The 18,785-nt window shown below is 43.6% G+C and overlaps 1 protein-coding gene across 1 annotated transcript; it reads left to right on the top strand.

Moving 5' to 3' along the window:
* The first annotated feature begins 1,233 nt into the window (after window positions 1-1,233).
* Window positions 1,234-17,846, top strand: LOC116372990 (zinc finger protein 271). Its single transcript, XM_031821557.1, has 6 exons — window positions 1,234-1,766; window positions 2,186-2,354; window positions 6,267-7,577; window positions 15,329-15,733; window positions 15,830-16,960; window positions 17,217-17,846. Exons 1-6 carry the CDS (start codon window positions 1,758-1,760, stop codon window positions 17,267-17,269), a joined length of 3,078 nt encoding a protein of 1,025 aa, XP_031677417.1. The 5' UTR covers window positions 1,234-1,757; the 3' UTR covers window positions 17,270-17,846.
* Window positions 17,847-18,785: the final 939 nt, after the last annotated feature.

The raw sequence follows: 18,785 nt of genomic DNA, 5'->3' as shown, positions 1-18,785 counted from the left end.
AAAAACCAAGCCATGAGGTTGAAGAAATTGTCTGTACAGCTCAGAGACAGGATTGTGTTGAGGCACAGATCTGGGGAAGAGTACCAAATCAATTCTACAGCATTGAAGGTCCCCAATACCAGTTGCTTCCATCATTCTTAAATAGAAGTTTGGAACCACCAAGACTCCTTCTAGTGCTGGTTGCCTGGCAAAACTGAGCAATCAGGGAGTTGACCAAGAACCCGATGGTCACTCTGATAGAGTACTAGAGTTCCTCTGTGGAGATGGGAGAACCTAACAGGCCTTCATGGTAGAGTGGCCAGACGGAAGCCACTCCTCAGTAAAATACACATGACAGCCCGCTTGGAGTTTTCCATAAGGCTACTAAAAACTAAAAACAAGATTCTCTGGTCTGATGAAACCAAGATTGAATGGAGCATAATACAGAGAGATCCTTGATGAAAACCTGCTCCAGAACGCTCAGGACCTCAGACTGGGGTGAAGGTTCACCTTCCAACAGGACAACGACCCTCAGCCAAGACAACACAGGAGTGACTTCGGCACAAGTCTCTGAATGTCCTTGAGCGGCCCAGCCAGGGCTCGGAAATGAACCCGATCAATCATCTATGGAACGAGACCTGAAAATAGCTGTACCGCGACGCTTTCCATCCAACCTTGACAGAACTTGAGAGGATTTCCAGAGAGGAATGGGGAAACTCCCCAAATACAGGTGTGCTAAGCTTGTTGCGTCATACCCAAGAAGACTTGAGGCTGTAATCGCTGCCAAAAGTGCTTCAACAAAGTACTGAGTAAAGGGTCTGAATACTTATGTAAATGTAATATTTCAGTTGTTTTTTTTATAGACATTTCCCAAAAATGCACTGTAGATACAGTTTAATAGGGTAGGAGGGTTGGGAGTGTTTTTTTGTGTGTTTTGGGGGGGGGGGGGGGTGGGGGGTAGCATTAGCGGTTCTGGGGGGGGGGGACAGTGCCCCTGTGACAACAATTTTGGACCCCCTTGTGCCCCCCCCCCTAAATGTGGAGTATGAAATCATTTTGACGTAACAAATTAACAGAATTTGGAAGATCATGATTGATCGTACATTCCAGCACAGTAGATGGCGGCATGCAAATAAACGTTTGTTTGCAGACCGCCATGACACATAGAAGACTGTGAACTGGTGGTGGCGGTAATGCAGAATGGGTCGGCAGCAGAGTCGAGGACGGACCGGAAGTTAGGCCGGAAGCAGGAAGACACTAATGTAGCTAGCTGGTAGCTAACCATGCATATATTATTAATTGTACCGGTAAAACATTTCAATATTTTCAAACTGTAACGTTGGTAACAAGCTAGTGTCCCGTAGAGCCTTCTGCTGTTTCGGGATAATGCAGATTGACAGAAGAATCTAACCCGGAAGCTGGGCTGGAAGAAAGAAGATGCTTATGTTGATAGCTAGCTAGCTTAGTTTGGTAGTGTCTGAAATGTGTCTATCATTTGATGTCGTTTAAATTAGACTTGGATTTTGCCCAACTCGGACTATATACGTGGAGCTAGCGATATTTTCAACGACCATTTCATATAGTTTTGCTATCTGGTCTAGGAAAGTAAATTATCTAGCTACCGTTGGCCTAGCTAGTTAGCTATCTGAGTTGTATGGAAAGTAATCCGCTAGATAATGTGACCTCGTGGTGAACTGTCGGGGATTTGAGAAGAATCTGCTTTAGTTTAATTCAGTGACCCAACTCTTTCATAGGAAACTATTTCTGAAGAATTCACGATGAATGAGGTGAGAATGACTATAACTAATGCTAAACCAGTCGGGATGGCTATGCCTAAAGTATTAGTATTAGCAGTATTATTATTATTATTACTAAAGTATTAGCTAGTTAGATCATCCATTTAGCTAAGTATTAAAGCTTCAATTAGTAGTTGAAACGATCACAAAGGGTCTTGCCTCCCCTCTTAGAAGCCAATAAAAAGCTGAGAGGTGGCCTGAAGAAATGTAACCACTCTCAGATTCATAAACAGAGCTATTGATGCAAGGACTGACCATCCATGATATGAAAATTATAGTTTTAACTATGTTTTGGGGTTAAATAGTGTTTGTTTACATTTACTTTGTTTACAAACATCGGAGTATAACAAGTTTATATTTTGGGTTCTGATGGGTATATATAACTAATTCAATCTTATTCTTTGTTTTAGGATTCTGCTGACCCATCCAACCCCCCTCTCTCCTGCTCCACTGAACCCAGCCCTCCGGAGTCACTGGTTCCTGACTCTAACCATAGAGACATCGACACCTGCAGTGAAATACCCAGATTTAACATTGTAGTCAAGGAGGAGGAGGAAGACTGGGACGTGGATGATACTGGTAAATGAACATGCTTCATTAATTACAGAGATTATACAGTTCCATTCTATATATAGCAGTTTAATTGGTAACACTTTATTTGGATAATCCACCTGTAGATCCTCTAAAGACATTAGTAGCATGTCTACTAGCCCAAACCTTACCCTTATTCTAAAACATAACCCTAACCTTACCCTTATTCTAAACATAACCCTAACCTTATTCTAAACATAACCCTAACCTTATTCTAAACATAACCCTGACCTTATTCTAAACATAACCCTAACCTTATTCTAAACATAACCCTAACCTTATTCTAAACATAACCCTAACCTTATTCTAAACATAACCCTAACCTTATTCTAAACATAACCCTAACCTTATTCTAAACATAACCCTAACCTTATTCTAAACATAACCCTAACCTTATTCTAAACATAACCCTAACCTTATTCTAAACATAACCCTAACCTTATTCTAAACATAACCCTAACCTTATTCTAAACATAACCCTAACCTTACCCTTATTCTAAACATAACCCTAACCTTATTCTAAACATAACCCCAATGTAACATTGGCAAGCAGTTGCTTATCAACAGATAGTTTGTTGATAGTTCATCTACAGATGGTCACACTATCTGTTTAATTCAATAAAAGGTTAAATGTTTATGGAATAAAAACACAGGACAATGACTGATAATAGCTATAAAATAGTAATACATTTTGTTTACCCCTTGAATCATTTCAGGTAGCCATGACAACCACCATCACAATGATTCTTATGAAATTGTGTCTGTAGTTGGTAACAGATAAGATTCGCTTTCCTGCAACATTATTTTTTGTTGAAATTACATTTAATCTCTGAGAAATGAAGCTAATTGATTGAATCCAAATGGGCCCTTTTGATTTGTAGGATTGACATAATAGTCAATAAATACCCACATCTGATCTGGATCAAACTTAGTCCTTCCATTGAGTAAGATACACTACGTGGCCAAAAGCTCATGAACTTCGCCTCTCCGAGTCCGTACGAGAGTTGCAGCGATGGGACAAGAATGGAACAACCAATTAGATATCACGAAAAAGGGGTAAAAAAAAAAAACATTTAAGATTAAATTGAAAACATTTATAAAATAAAATCAATCACACAGCCATGCAATCTCCATAAACAAACATTGGTAGTAGAATGGCCTTACTGAAGAGCTCGGTGACTTTCAACGTGTCATCATCATTGGACCGAAGAGCTCAACTGCGCCGGTCAATTGTAAGTGCTGTTATTGTGAAGTGGAGACGTCTAGGAGCAACAATGGCTCAGCCGCATGGTGGTAGGCCACACAAGCTCACAGAACGGGACCGCAGAGTGCTGTAGCGTGTACAAATCATATGTTCTCAGTTGCAACACTCACTACCGAGTTCCAAACTGCCCTCTGTTACAACACTCAATACCGAGTTCCAAACTGCCTCTGGAAGCAACGTCAGCACAAGAACTCTTCGTCGAGAGCTTCATGAAATGGGTTTCCATGGCCGAGCAGCCACACACAAGCCTAAGATCACCATGCGCAATGCCAAGCCTCGGCTGGAGTGGTGGAAAGCTCCCCGCCATTGGAATCTGGAGCATCGGAAACATGTTTTCTGGAATGATGAATCACGCTTCACCATCTGGCAGTCCGACGGACTAATCTGGCTTTGGCAAAGGCCAGATGAACGCTACCTGTCCGAATGCATAGTGCCAACTATAAAGTTTGGTGGAAGTGAGTCCATATCAAAGTGAGGCCATATTAATGCCCATGATTATGGAATGAGATGTTTGACGAGCAGTGACCACATACTTTTGGCCATGTAGTGTATGAGAAATCCAATACAATTCTCAAAAGGCACCAACCGACCCCACACCCCAATGCCAATCTCACCCTAACAACCAGTGTATGGTATCAGTTCTCTATGTTAGAGAAGTAGGACGAAGCTGCGGCTTGGAGTATTGCTTCTCCATACTATGTAATGCATTCCCTGTGAATCTGGTGATGTTTTTTTTTTATCTGTTCAGAGAAATTAGCCTTTTAAATAACTTGCATTATTTACCATAAATTTGTGTGCAAGTACCAGTTTTTGTTCCGCTAGATTCCACTATTCCTGCTAGTGCCACATTATTTTATCAATTTTACTGGTCTCCATGCAACTTTGGGTAGAAAACCAATAGCTTTTTATCATAATGAAAATAAATTGTGTGGTCATCCTCACAAGTCAAGCCAGTCCTCCCATGAAAGCAATTGTTTGTCCATCTCTTAGCAGCATGATGCTTTAACCAAACTCTAGTGGGCAAAACCTGGTTCCTCCACAATAATTAATGGCAAATAATGCAAGCATCTTCAATGGCGAATTTTGTCTGAACAGGGAATAAAATAAAATCACCAGATTCACAGGGAATGCATTACAAAGAAGCAATACTCCAAGCCGCAGTTCTCGTCAGACATACAGTGACTTGTGAAAGTGTGCACCCCCCTTGGCATTTTTACTATTTTGTTGCTTTTACAATTTTTTTACAACCTGGAATTTTTGGGGGGGGTTGTATCGTTTGATTGACACAACATGCCTACAACTTTGAAGATGCAAAATATTTTATATTGTGAAACAAACAAGAAATAAGACAAAAAAAACTGAACTTGAGCGTTCATTACTATTCACCCCCCCCCCAAAGTCAATACTTTGTGGAGACACCTTTTGCAGAAATTGCAGCTGCATGTCTCTTGGGGTATGTCTCTATAAGCTTGGCACATTTAGCCACTGGGATTTTTGCCCAATCTTCAAGGCAAAACTGCTCCAGCTCTTTCAAGTTGAATGTGTTCCGCTGGTGTACAGCAATCTTTAAGTCATACCACAGCTTCTCAATTGGATTGAGTTCTGGGCTTTGACTAGGCCCTTACAAGACATTTACATGTTTCCCCTTAAACCACTTGAGTGTTGCTTTAACAGAATGCTTAGGGTCATTGTCCTGCTGGAAGGTGAACCTCCGTCCCAGTCTCAAATCTCTGGAAGACTGAAATAGGTTTCCCTCGAGAATTTCCTTGTATTTAACGTCATCCATCATTCGTTCCATTCTGACCAGTTTCCCAGTCCCTGCCGATGAGAAAAACATCCCCACAGCATGATGCTGTCACCACCATGCTTCACTGTGGATGGTGTTCTCGGTGTAATGAGAAGTGTTGGCTTTTCGCCAGACAGCGTTTTCCTTGATGGCCAAAAATCTCAATTTTAGCCTTATCTGACCAGAGCACCATCTTCCATATGTTTGGGGAGTAACCCACATGTCTTTTGGCAAATACCAAACGTGTTTGTTTTATCATCACTATTCCGTAAAGGGTTCGGCAGGGTAGCCTAGTGGTTAGAGCGTTGGACTAGTAACCGGAAGGTTGCAAGTTCAAACCCCCGTGCTGACAAGGTACAAATCTGTCGTTCTGCCCCTGAACAGGCAGTTAACCCACTGTTCCTAGGCCGTCATTGAAAATAAGAATTTGTTCTTAACTGACTTGCCTAGTTAAATAAAGTTAAAATAAAAAATATATATTACTTATTATTTTATATATATATATATATATATATATTTTTGTAAAGAACTGATACTGTAACACTGTTGTCTGGGTGAGATGTGTGTCTGCGGGTGACTTGACCATTTGAATTGGATGTCTGGTACTTATTATATATTACTATATTTACTGAAGATCATATGAATCCCTTAAATTAGAATGGCCAATTTGGGTGCAATCAATTAGCTGTGTTCCTCAGAGATCAAATCACATAATTTGAACACAAATGTTTCTGTAATACTTATGTTATCTAACTATAGAAACGATTTCAGAACGCAGGTGTTAAAAGCCTCTTGTGTTTTTTTGAGATTGAATGACCCCCCCCCCCCCCCCCCCCCCTTTATTTTCCAGTCGAACGAGGAGCGAGTTCTAACACCAGCTCTAGTGATGGGGCACCAGCAGAACCTGAACAGCACCAGGAGAATCCTAGATCTAAGAAGTTTTGGCGCTGCCCAGAATGTGGAATAGAGATCGCTCACCCATCTAATTTCAACAGACACCTGAGAACACACACATACCTTGCTAAGGAGGCTTCCGTCTGTCCAGTATGTGGAAAAGACTTTGTTCACCCCTCCAAACTGAAGAGACATTTCCGAACACATACAGGAGAGAAGCCTTACCAGTGCTCTGTGTGCGGGAAGCAATTCACACTAAAGCCCCACCTGGAAAGACATCAGATGACCCACCCTGGAGAGAAGCAGCCAGATGCGACAAAGAAGCACCCGTGCTCCAATTGTGGAAAGGAATGTTTCTCTGCATATGAACTGAAGATGCACATGAGAAAGCACACAGGGGAGAGACCTCACCAGTGCTCCTACTGCGAGATGAGCTTTGGCTGTAAGGGAACTCTATCGAGACACGTAAGACGCCATACAGGAACACCCACACCGAAACCTTACCAATGCTCACAGTGTGGGAAGAGATACGAGTCACCATCGAGGCTCAGGCAGCATCAGACTGTGCACACTGGAGAGAAACCTTACGAGTACTCTGATTGCGGGAGGGGTTTTGCTTCGACCGAAGGTCTTCGCAAACGTCAATGCAGCCATGCCAGTAACCATAGCAACCAGTGTACACTGGGAATTCCAGATATGGCGTCATCAGGCAGTCAAACTATGAATATCAAGATCGAAGACGAGGAACAGGAGCTGGCAATTAATGTCAAAGAGGAGGAGGAGGAAATTGTTGTTTTTGTCAATGCTGATAGAGAGAAACCTTACCGGTGTACCTCCTGTAAAAATACCTTTGTTCACCGTAGCTCTCTAGCAAGACACAAACAATCCCACACTAGTGTCGCACAATACAGCTGCTCAGAATGTGGGAAGGAATTCAGCCAATCGTGGACTTTCAAGATTCACATGCAACAGCACACCGGAGAGAAACCGAACCACTGCTCTCCGTGTAATAAGAGTTTCTCAGCTTCACCACTCCTCAAAAGACACCAGCGAGTTCACACTAAGGTGAAACCTTACCCCTGCTCTCTCTGCAGAAATAAATTATCCTCGTCGGCAAATCAGTCCTGTCTCCATGCTGGAGAAGGACCTTTGGCTAGCCTGAGCCAAGCTCCTGGACAGGGATCACAGCAGCAGGTGTCTGCAGCGGTAGAGGAGTCTGTTGTACTGGATGTCAAAGTGAAAGAGGAAGAGGAGGATCCTGCTTTTGGTGAGTAAAAGTGTTTGTGTTGTACTATAGCTTTGATATTTAATGGGACCATACTTGCAACATCTTGCTTAAGCTTTAACCATGAGAAAACGTAGCCCTATGCTAACACAACCAGCTGATAGCATGAGATAACGTAGCCCTATGCTAACACAACCAGCTGATAGCATGAGATAACGTAGCCCTATGCTAACACAACCAGCTGATAGCTTGAGAAAACGTAGCCCTATGCTAACACGACCAGCTGATAGCATGAGATAACGTAGCCCTGTGCTAACACAACCAGCTGATAGCATGAGATAACGTAGCCCTATGCTAACACAACCAGCTGATAGCATGAGAAAACGTAGCCCTATGCTAACACGACCAGCTGACAGCATGAGAAAACGTAGCCCTATGCTAACACAACCAGCTGATAGCATGAGAAAACGTAGCCCTATGCTAACACAACCAGCTGACAGCATGAGATAACGTAGCTCTATGCTAACACAACCAGCTGACAGCATGAGATAACGTAGCCCTATGCTAACACAACCAGCTGATAGCATGAGAAAACGTAGCCCTATGCTAACACAACCAGCTGACAGCATGAGATAACGTAGCTCTATGCTAACACAACCAGCTGACAGCATGAGATAACGTAGCCCTATGCTAACACAACCAGCTGATAGCATGAGATAACGTAGCCCTATGCTAACACAACCAGCTGACAGCATGAGATAACGTAGCCCTATACTAACACAACCAGCTGACAGCATGAGATAACGTAGCCCTATGCTAACACAACCAGCTGACTGCATGAGATAACGTAGCCCTATGCTAACACAACCAGCTGACAGCATGAGAAAACGTAGCCCTATGCTAACACAACCAGCTGACTGCATGAGATAACGTAGCCCTATGCTAACACAACTAGCTGACAGCATGAGAAAACGTAGCCCTATGCTAACACAACCAGCTGATAGCATGATTATTTCCTGTAACAAATTCCACATCAGCCAATATATATATATTTTTACATATTGTGTTTAAATATACAGTACCAGTTTAAAGTTTGGACACACCTACTCATTCAAGGGGGTTTTCTTTATTTTTACTATTTTCTACATTATAGAATAATAGTGAAGACATATGAAATGACACATGGAATCATGTAGGATCCAAAACAATTTATTTTATATTTGAGATTCTTCAAAGTAGCCACCCTTTGCTTTGATGACAGCTTTGAACACTCTACGCATTCTCTCAACCAACTTCACCTGGAATTATTTTCCAACAGTCTTGAAGGAGTTCCCACATATGCTGAGCCCTGGTCCTGTATAAAATTGGTAAAATAGCCCTTACACAGCCTGGAGGTGTGTTAGGGCATTGTCCTGTTGAAAAACAAATGATAGTCCCTCTAAGCACAAACCAGATGGGATGGCATATCACTGCAGAATGCTGTGGTAGCCATGCTGGTTAGGTGTGCCTTGAATATTATAAATAAATCCCTGACAGTGTCACCAGCAAAGCACCATCACACCACCACCTCCATGCTTCACGGTGGGAACCACACATGCGGAGATTATCCGTTCACCTACTCTGCGCCTCACAAAGACACGATGCTTGGAACCAAAAATCTCAAATTTAGAGTCATCAGACCAAAGGACTGATTTCCACCGGTCTAATGTCCATTGATCGTGTTTCTTGGCCAAAGCAAGCCTTTTCTTCTTATTGGTGTCCTTTAGTAGTGGTTTCTTTGCAGCAATTCGACCATGAAGGTCTGATTCACGCAGTCTCCTCTGAACAGTTGATGTTGAGTTGTGTCTGTTACTTGAACTCAGAGGCATTTATCTGGACTGCATTCTGAGGCTGGTGACTCTAATCAACATATCCTCTTCCACAGAGGTAACTCTAATCAACGTATCCTCTTCCACAGAGGTGACTCTAATGAACGTATCCTCTTCCACAGAGGTGACTCTAATGAACGTATCCTCTTCCACAGAGGTGACTCTAATGAACGTATCCTCTTCCACAGAGGTGACTCTAATGAACGTATCCTCTTCCACAGAGGTGACTCTAATGAACGTATCCTCTTCCACAGAGGTGACTCTAATGAACGTATCCTCTTCCACAGAGGTGACTCTAATGAACGCATCCTCTTCCACAGAGGTGACTCTAATGAACGCATCCTCTTCCACAGAGGTGACTCTAATGAACGCATCCTCTTCCACAGAGGTGACTCTAATGAACGTATCCTCTTCCACAGAGGTGACTCTAATGAACGTATCCTCTTCCACAGAGGTGACTCTAATGAACGTATCCTCTTCCACAGAGGTGACTCTAATGAACGTATCCTCTTCCACAGAGGTGACTCTAATGAACGTATCCTCTTCCACAGAGGTGACTCTAATGAACGTATCCTCTTCCACAGAGGTGACTCTAATGAACGTATCCTCTTCCACAGAGGTGACTCTAATGAACGTATCCTCTTCCACAGAGGTGACTCTAATGAACGTATCCTCTTCCACAGAGGTGACTCTAATGAACGTATCCTCTTCCACAGAGGTGACTCTAATGAACGTATCCTCTTCCACAGAGGTGACTCTAATGAACGTATCCTCTTCCACAGAGGTGACTCTAATGAACGTATCCTCTTCCACAGAGGTGACTCTGGGTCTTCCTTTCCTTTGACGGTCCTCATAAAAACCAGTTTCATCATAGCGCTTGATGGTTTTTGCTACTGCACTTGAAGAAACTTTTTTTTGCAATTTTCTGAATTGACTAACCTTCATGTCTTTAAATAATGATGGATTGTCATTTCTCTTTGCTTATTTGAGCTTTTCTTTCCATAATATGGACTTGTTTTTACCAAATAGGGTAAATCTTCTGAATAACCAACCTTGTCACAACACAACTGATTGGCTGAAAAGCATTAAGAAGGAAAGAAATTCCACAAAGTCACTTTTAACAAGGCACACCTGTTAATTGAAATGCATGAAGCTGGTTGAGAGAATGCAAAGCTGTCATCAAGGCAAAGGGTGGCTACTTTGAAGAATCTAAAATAGAAAATGTAAGAATCTAAAATAGACAATATATTTTGATTTGTTTAACACTTTTTTTTGGTTACTACATGATTCCATGTGTGTTATTTCACTGTTTTTCTACAATATAGAAATTAGTAAAAAATAAAGAAAAACTCTTGAATCAGTAGTTTTCCAAACTGTTGACTGTCCTGTATGTCCACGTTGAGGATGGAATCATACTGTTGACTGGTCCTATATGTCCACGCTGAGGATGGAATCATACTGTGCTGGTCCTATATGTCCACGCTGAGGATGGAATTATACTGTGCTGGTCCTGTATGTCCACGCTGAGGATGGAATCATACTGTTGACTGTCCTGTATGTCCACGCTGAGGATGGAATCATACTGTGCTGGTCCTATATGTCCACGCTGAGGATGGAATCATACTGTGCTGGTCCTGTATGTCCACGCTGAGGATGGAATCATACTGTTGACTGTCCTGTATGTCCACGCTGAGGATGGAATCATACTGTGCTGGTCCTATATGTCCACGCTGAGGATGGAATCATACTGTGCTGGTCCTGTATGTCCACGCTGAGGATGGAATCATACTGTTGACTGTCCTGTATGTCCACGCTGAGGATGGAATCATACTGTTGACTGGTCCTGTATGTCCACGCTGAGGATGGAATCATACTGTTGACTGTCCTGTATGTCCACGCTGAGGATGGAATCATACTGTTGACTGTCCTGTATGTCCACGCTGACGATGGAATCATACTGTTGACTGTCCTGTATGTCCACGCTGACGATGGAATCATACTGTTGACTGTCCTGTATGTCCACGCTGAGGATGGAATCATACTGTTGACTGTCCTGTATGTCCACGCTGAGGATGGAATCATACTGTTGACTGTCCTGTATGTCCCCGCTGAGGATGGAATCATACTGTTGACTGTCCTGTATGTCCCCGCTGAGGATGGAATCATACTGTTGACTGTCCTATATGTCCATGCTGAGGATGGAATCATACTGTTGACTGGTCCTGTATGTCCACGCTGAGGATGGAATCATACTGTTGACTGTCCTGTATGTCCACGCTGAGGATGGAATCATACTGTTGACTGTCCTGTATGTCCACGCTGAGGATGGAATCATACTGTTGACTGTCCTGTATGTCCACGCTGACGATGGAATCATACTGTTGACTGTCCTGTATGTTCACGCTGACGATGGAATCATACTGTTGACTGTCCTGTATGTCCACGCTGAGGATGGAATCATACTGTTGACTGGTCCTATATGTCCACGCTGAGGATGGAATCATACTGTGCTGGTCCTATATGTCCACGCTGAGGATGGAATCATACTGTGCTGGTCCTATATGTCCACGCTGAGGATGGAATCATACTGTTGGCTGTCCTGTATGTCCACGCTGAGGATGGAATCATACTGTGCTGGTCCTGTATGTCCACGCTGAGGATGGAATCATACTGTGCTGGTCCTGTATGTCCACGCTGAGGATGGAATCATACTGTGCTGGTCCTATATGTCCACGCTGAGGATGGAATCATACTGTGCTGTCCTGTATGTCCACGCTGAGGATGGAATCATACTGTTGACTGGTCCTGTATGTCCACGCTGACGATGGAATCATACTGTGCTGGTCCTATATGTCCACGCTGAGGATGGAATCATACTGTGCTGGTCCTGTATGTCCCCGCTGAGGATGGAATCATACTGTTGACTGTCCTATATGTCCACGTTGAGGATGGAATCATACTGTTGACTGTCCTGTATGTCCACGCTGAGGATGGAATCATACTGTGCTGGTCCTGTATGTCCACGCTGAGGATGGAATCATACTGTTGACTGTCCTGTATGTCCACGCTGAGGATGGAATTATACTGTGCTGGTCCTGTATGTCCACGCTGAGGATGGAATCATACTGTTGACTGTCCTGTATGTCCCCGCTGAGGATGGAATCATACTGTTGGCTGTCCTGTATGTCCACGCTGAGGATGGAATCATACTGTGCTGGTCCTATATGTCCACGCTGAGGATGGAATCATACTGTGCTGGTCCTGTATGTCCACGCTGAGGATGGAATCATACTGTTGACTGTCCTGTATGTCCACGCTGAGGATGGAATCATACTGTTGACTGTCCTGTATGTCCACGCTGACGATGGAATCATACTGTGCTGGTCCTGTATGTCCACGCTGAGGATGGAATCATACTGTGCTGGTCCTGTATGTCCACGCTGAGGATGGAATCATACTGTTGACTGGTCCTGTATGTCCACGCTGAGGATGGAATCATACTGTTGACTGTCCTGTATGTCCACGCTGACGATGGAATCATACTGTGCTGGTCCTATATGTCCACGCTGAGGATGGAATCATACTGTGCTGGTCCTGTATGTCCACGCTGAGGATGGAATCATACTGTGCTGGTCCTGTATGTCCACGCTGAGGATGGAATCATACTGTGAAAATGTACAAATGATGATAATACCCTTTTTGTGTGAGAGCTGTTTGAAACTGCCGCCTGAAATTTTAGCCTGTTGTGTCGGGATCGTTTGATTACCAAAAACAACGAGACGGCCTACGGGTCGGAGGTGAGGGCCCTGGTGGAGTGGAGCCAGGATAATAACCTCTCCGTCAACGTCAACAAACTGAAGGAGTTGATCCTGGAGACGGCAGAGAGAGAGACGAAGGTGGTGAAAAGCTTAAGGCCCATCACTGACAACCTGAAATGATCCAGTCACACAGGCCGTGTGGTGAAGGCATAACAGCGCCTCTTCAACCTCCCCAGGAGGCTCAGGAAATTTGACTTGGCCCCCGGAGACCCTCAAACTTCTACAGATGCACCTTTGAGAGCATCTATTCGGGCTGTATCACCGCCTTGTACGGTAAATGCACCGTCTGCAACCACAGACGGGAGCACGCTGCCTGCCCTCCAGGACATCTACAGCCCCCGGTGTCACAGGAAGGCCAAGAAAGATCATAATGGACTTCAGCCACCCGAGCCACAGCCTGTTCACCCTGCTACCATCTAGAAGATCATCATAATCTGCCGTTGTTATTGCAGTGTACGTAGTCACTGTTACTAACCGGCTACCACGTTAGACTGCTGCCCTATGGACATAGTCACTGTTACTAACCGGCTACCACCTTAGACTGCTGCCCTATGGACATAGTCACTGTTACTAGCCGGCTACCACCTTAGACTGCTGCCCTATCTATGGGACATAGTCACTGTTACTAGCTGGCTACCATCTTAGACTGCTGCCCTATGTACATAGTCACTGTTACTAGCCGGCTACCACCTTAGACTGCTGCCCTATGGACATAATCACTGTTACTAGCCGGCTACCACCTTAGACTGCTGCCCTATGGACATAATCACTGTTACTAGCCGGCTACCACCTTAGACTGCTGCCCTATGGACATAATCACTGTTACTAGCCGGCTACCACCTTAGACTGCTGTCCTATGGACATAGTCACTGTTACTAGCCGGCTACCATCTTAGACTGCTGCCCTATCTATGTACATAGTCACTGTTACTAACCGGCTACCACCTTAGACTGCTGCCCTATCTATGGGACATAGTCACTGTTACTAGCTGGCTACCACCTCAGACTGCTGCCCTATCTATGGGACATAGTCACTGTTGCTAGCCGGCTACCACGTTAGACTGCTGCCCTATGGACATAGTCACTGTTACTAGCCGGCTACCACCTTAGACTGCTGTCCTATGGACATAGTCACTGTTACTAGCCGGCTACCATCTTAGACTGCTGCCCTATCTATGTACATAGTCACTGTTACTAACCGGCTACCACCTTAGACTGCTGCCCTATCTATGGGACATAGTCACTGTTACTAGCTGGCTACCACCTCAGACTGCTGCCCTATCTATGGGACATAGTCACTGTTGCTAGCCGGCTACCACGTTAGACTGCTGCCCTATGGACATAATCACTGTTACTAACTGGCCACCACCTTAGACTGCTGCCCTATCTATGTACATAGTCACTGTTACTAGCCGGCTACCACCTTAGCCTGCTGCCCTATGGACATAGTCACTGTTACTAGCCGGCTACCACCTCAGACTGCTGCCCTATGGACATAATCACTGTTACTAACTGGCCACCACCTTAGACTGCTGCCCTATCTATGTACATAGTCACTGTTACTAGCCGGCTACCACCTTAGCCTGCTGCCCTATGGACATAGTCACTGTTACTAGCTGGCTACCACCTTAGACTGCTGCCCTATGGACATAATCACTGTTACTAGCCGGCTAGCTAGTACACACCGTTGTACACACCGTTCCTATTCATATACTGTCTATACATTGTATATATATTCTGAACTGTTCTGATACATTTTGGTGGGATTTGTATGTATTATCTAATATTGCTAGGTAACACTGCACTGTTGGAGCATCACCTGCTATAACAACGGCAGAATACTGTGTTCACGACCAATAACATTTAATTAGATTTTAAGTGGAACAGCCTTGATTTGGAGGTTTAAAATATGCTTCTGGTGGTTAGCTTAGGGCTAACTGTGCCAGGTTATCTCATGGGAAAAGCTAACATGTAGCATTTTTGATAAAAGTATGGGCCCTATAATTTTACAATATTTATTTATTTTCTGTTTCGTCAGGAACAAATATTTTGACTTAGTCAGGGTGTTAACTAATTTGAGTTAATCCATATTTATGTCGTTACCACAGATGAGAGACCTGACCGCTGCTCTGAGAGTGAAGGGAGTCCCTCTACAACAGGACTACCTGAACAACACCAGGGGAATCACACAGCTAAGAAGATTCACTGCTGTTCAGTGTGTGGAAAAAACTGTCAGAAGTTATCAAAACTACAAATACACATGAGAACTCACACAGGCGAAAAACCTTACTCCTGCTCTGTCTGCGGGAAGCAATTCAGTGACAAAGGAAACCTGAAAAAACACCAGACGTTGCACACAGGAGAGAAGCTGTACAGTTGCTCCGTGTGTGGGGAGAGTTTCTCTTCATCGTCAAATCTTACCAAACACCAGAGAACACACACAGGAGAGAGTCATGGTTTTACACCAGCACTGGTTATCATAGTGAAAGAGGAGGAAGAGGATCCTGCTTTTGGTAAGTTTAACATTCAGTTATTCCAAGGACGAAAAAATATTTTTTGTTACAGTTCCAAATTTTCACATAGTTTATCCATCCCATCTTATCCCACAGCAGAGAGACCGGACCACTGCTCTGACAGTGAAGGGAGTCCCTCTACATCAGGACTACCTGAACAACACCAGGGGAATCACACAGCTAAGAAAATTCACTGCTGTTCAGTGTGCGGACAAGACTGCAAAAAGTTATCAAAACTGCTAATACATATGAGAATACACACAGGAGAAAAGCCATACCCTTGCTCTGTGTGTGGAAAGCAGTTCCGTGTAAAAAGACATCTTCAAGACCACCAGATAGTGCACACTGGAGAGAAACCTTACGTCTGCTCCAAATGTGACAAGAGGTTTGGTTTTGCCTCAGCCTTGAAAAGGCACCAGTGGTTACACGCAGAAGAGAAACCTTACTCCTGCTCTGTGTGTGGGAAGGGTTTTAGCTTACAATCACGCATGAAGGAACACTTCCTGATGCACTCAGGAGAGAAACCCCACTCCTGCTCTGTCTGTGGAAAGAGTTTCAGCCGTCCAGATCAGCTAAAGGACCACTCTCTGCAACACACAGGGAAACCCCACCACTGTTCTGTGTGTGAGCAAAGCTTTGCCTTGTCTAAACAACTCCTGAAGCACGAGAAGACTCACACAGGAAAGAGACCTTATAGTTGCTCTGTGTGTGGGAAGAGTTTCAGTGAGAAGGCGTATCTTGAAGACCACCGGTCAGTGCACACTGGAGAGAAACGACACCCTTGCCCTGATTGTGACAAGAGGTTTGGATGTGCTTCGTCCTTGCGTAAACACAGACTGTTGCACATAGAAGGGAAATCCCACTCCTGCTCTGTGTGTGGGAAGAATTTTTCTGAAGCACGTTACTTGAAGGAGCATTTCCGGACACACACTGGAGAGAAACCTTTCTCCTGCACTGTCTGCGATAAGAGTTTTGCAAGATCAGCAGGCCTTAAAGTCCACCTCAGATATCATACAGGAGAGAAACCTTACAACTGTCCTAAATGTGGCCAGAGCTTCATTAGTTCTCAAAAACTTCAGAGACATCAGAAAACTCATGCTGGTTTACCACCTGTTGAGTTTCAAAACCCTGTTACAACTGAAGGAGAGCGGGAGGGAGAAGATGAGGAAGTTGGTGGTCTGATTAATTCAGATGGAGAAGAGGTTGGTTGGGATCTTCATCGTCTCGGTAAGTGGAAGCATGAACATCGCTCTTTTATTTAAAAAATGTTTTTTATTTTATTAAGTAGCTGTGATTGTTTTCAATTAAAATAAACAAATATCTTCGTAGATAAGAGCAAATTCTCAAGCAAATTTTTTTATTATTTTCATAATTTCACAGTATTTTTTTTCCAACCTCATAGTGTGGAAATGTGTATAAAAGACAGGAAATCACATGTTTGACGTTACTGGACCTTCTAACCTATGTTTTCTCATTCACATAGACGAGAGTTCGGAGGGGAGAACCTCTACATCAGGAGAACCTAAAGAAACCTAGGGGAATCTCAAAGCTCAGAGAGACAGTTGCTCTGTGTGTGGGACAGACTGGCAACGGTTATTTGATCTGAAAAAGACACATGACATGTTAAACCGTACAGATATTTTGTTTGTGGGAAGAGTTTTAGACGAGCAGTCCTGATGAAGCATCACTTCTGGACACACAAAGGAGACACATGGGGAGAAACCTTACCCCTGTTCTGTCTGTGGGAAGGCTTTAACAAGATCATCAGACCTTAACATACACAGTAGAGTTCATACAGGAGAGAAACCTTACAGCTGTGACGAATGTGGCCAGAGACTCAACACTACTCAGAGTCTTGGGAGACACAAGAAGAGATGCCACATCTCACTTCCTGAGGAGGACCAGGCTGGCGGGGTCAAGACTGAAGAGCCAATAGTATCAGAGATGAAGAGGAGGAGACAACCTCTTATATCAACAGTAGCATGGTGGAAAGGGGGGAAACAAGAACCTGAACATCTTGACGTAAAATATATACAGTGCCTTCGGGAAGTATTCAGACCCCTTGACTTTTTACACATTTTTTTACGTTACAGCCTCATTTTAAAATGGATTAAATTGTTTTTTTCCCCTCATCAACATTCACACAATACCAATGACAAAGCAAAAACAGGTATTTTTTTCCTGGAAATGTCACATTTACATACAGTTGAAGTCAGAGGTTTACATATTCCTTAGCCAAATACATTTAAACTAAGTTTTTCACAATTCCTGACATTTAATCCTAGTAAGAATTCCTTGACTTAGGTCAGTTAGGATCACCACTTTATTTTAAGAAATGTCAGAATAATAGTAGAGAATTATTTACTTCAGCTTTTATTTATTTCATCACATTCTCAGTGGGTCAGAAGTTTACGTACACTCAATTAGTATTTGATAGCATTGCCTTTCAATTGTTTAACTTGGGTCAAACGTTTCGAGTAGCCTTCCACAAGCTTCCCACAATAACTTGGGTGAATTTTGGGTCATTCCTCCTTACAGATGTAACTGAGTCAGGATTGTAAGCCTCCTTGCTCACACACGCTTTTTCAGTTCTGCCCACACATTTTCTATAGGATGGAGGTCAGGGATTTGTGATGGCCACTCCAATACCTTGACTTTGTTGTCTTGAAGCCATTTTGCCACAACTTTGGAAGTATGCTTGGGGTCATTGTCCATTTCGAAGACCCATTTGCAACCAAGCTTTAATTTCCTGACTGATGTCTTGAGATGTTGCTACATCATTTTCCTCCCTCATGATGCCATCTATTTTGTGAAGTGCAACAGTCCCTCCTGCAGCAAAGCACCCCCACAATATGATGCTACCCACCCCCGTGCTTCACGGTTGGGATGGTGTTCTTTGGCTTGCAAGCCTCCCCCTTTTTCCTCCAAACATAACGATAGTCATTATGACCAAACAGTTATATTTTTGTTTCATCAGACCAGAGGACATTTCTCCAAAAAGTACGATCTTTGTCCCCATGTGCAGTTGCAAGCCGTAGTCTGGCTTTTTTAG

The sequence above is a fragment of the Oncorhynchus kisutch genome, unplaced genomic scaffold, assembly GCF_002021735.2.
Source record: "Oncorhynchus kisutch isolate 150728-3 unplaced genomic scaffold, Okis_V2 scaffold3992, whole genome shotgun sequence".
Taxonomy (NCBI): Eukaryota; Metazoa; Chordata; class Actinopteri; order Salmoniformes; family Salmonidae; genus Oncorhynchus; species Oncorhynchus kisutch.
The sequence above is the reverse complement of the archived record's forward strand: the minus strand, read 5'-3'. Positions and strand labels throughout refer to the sequence as shown.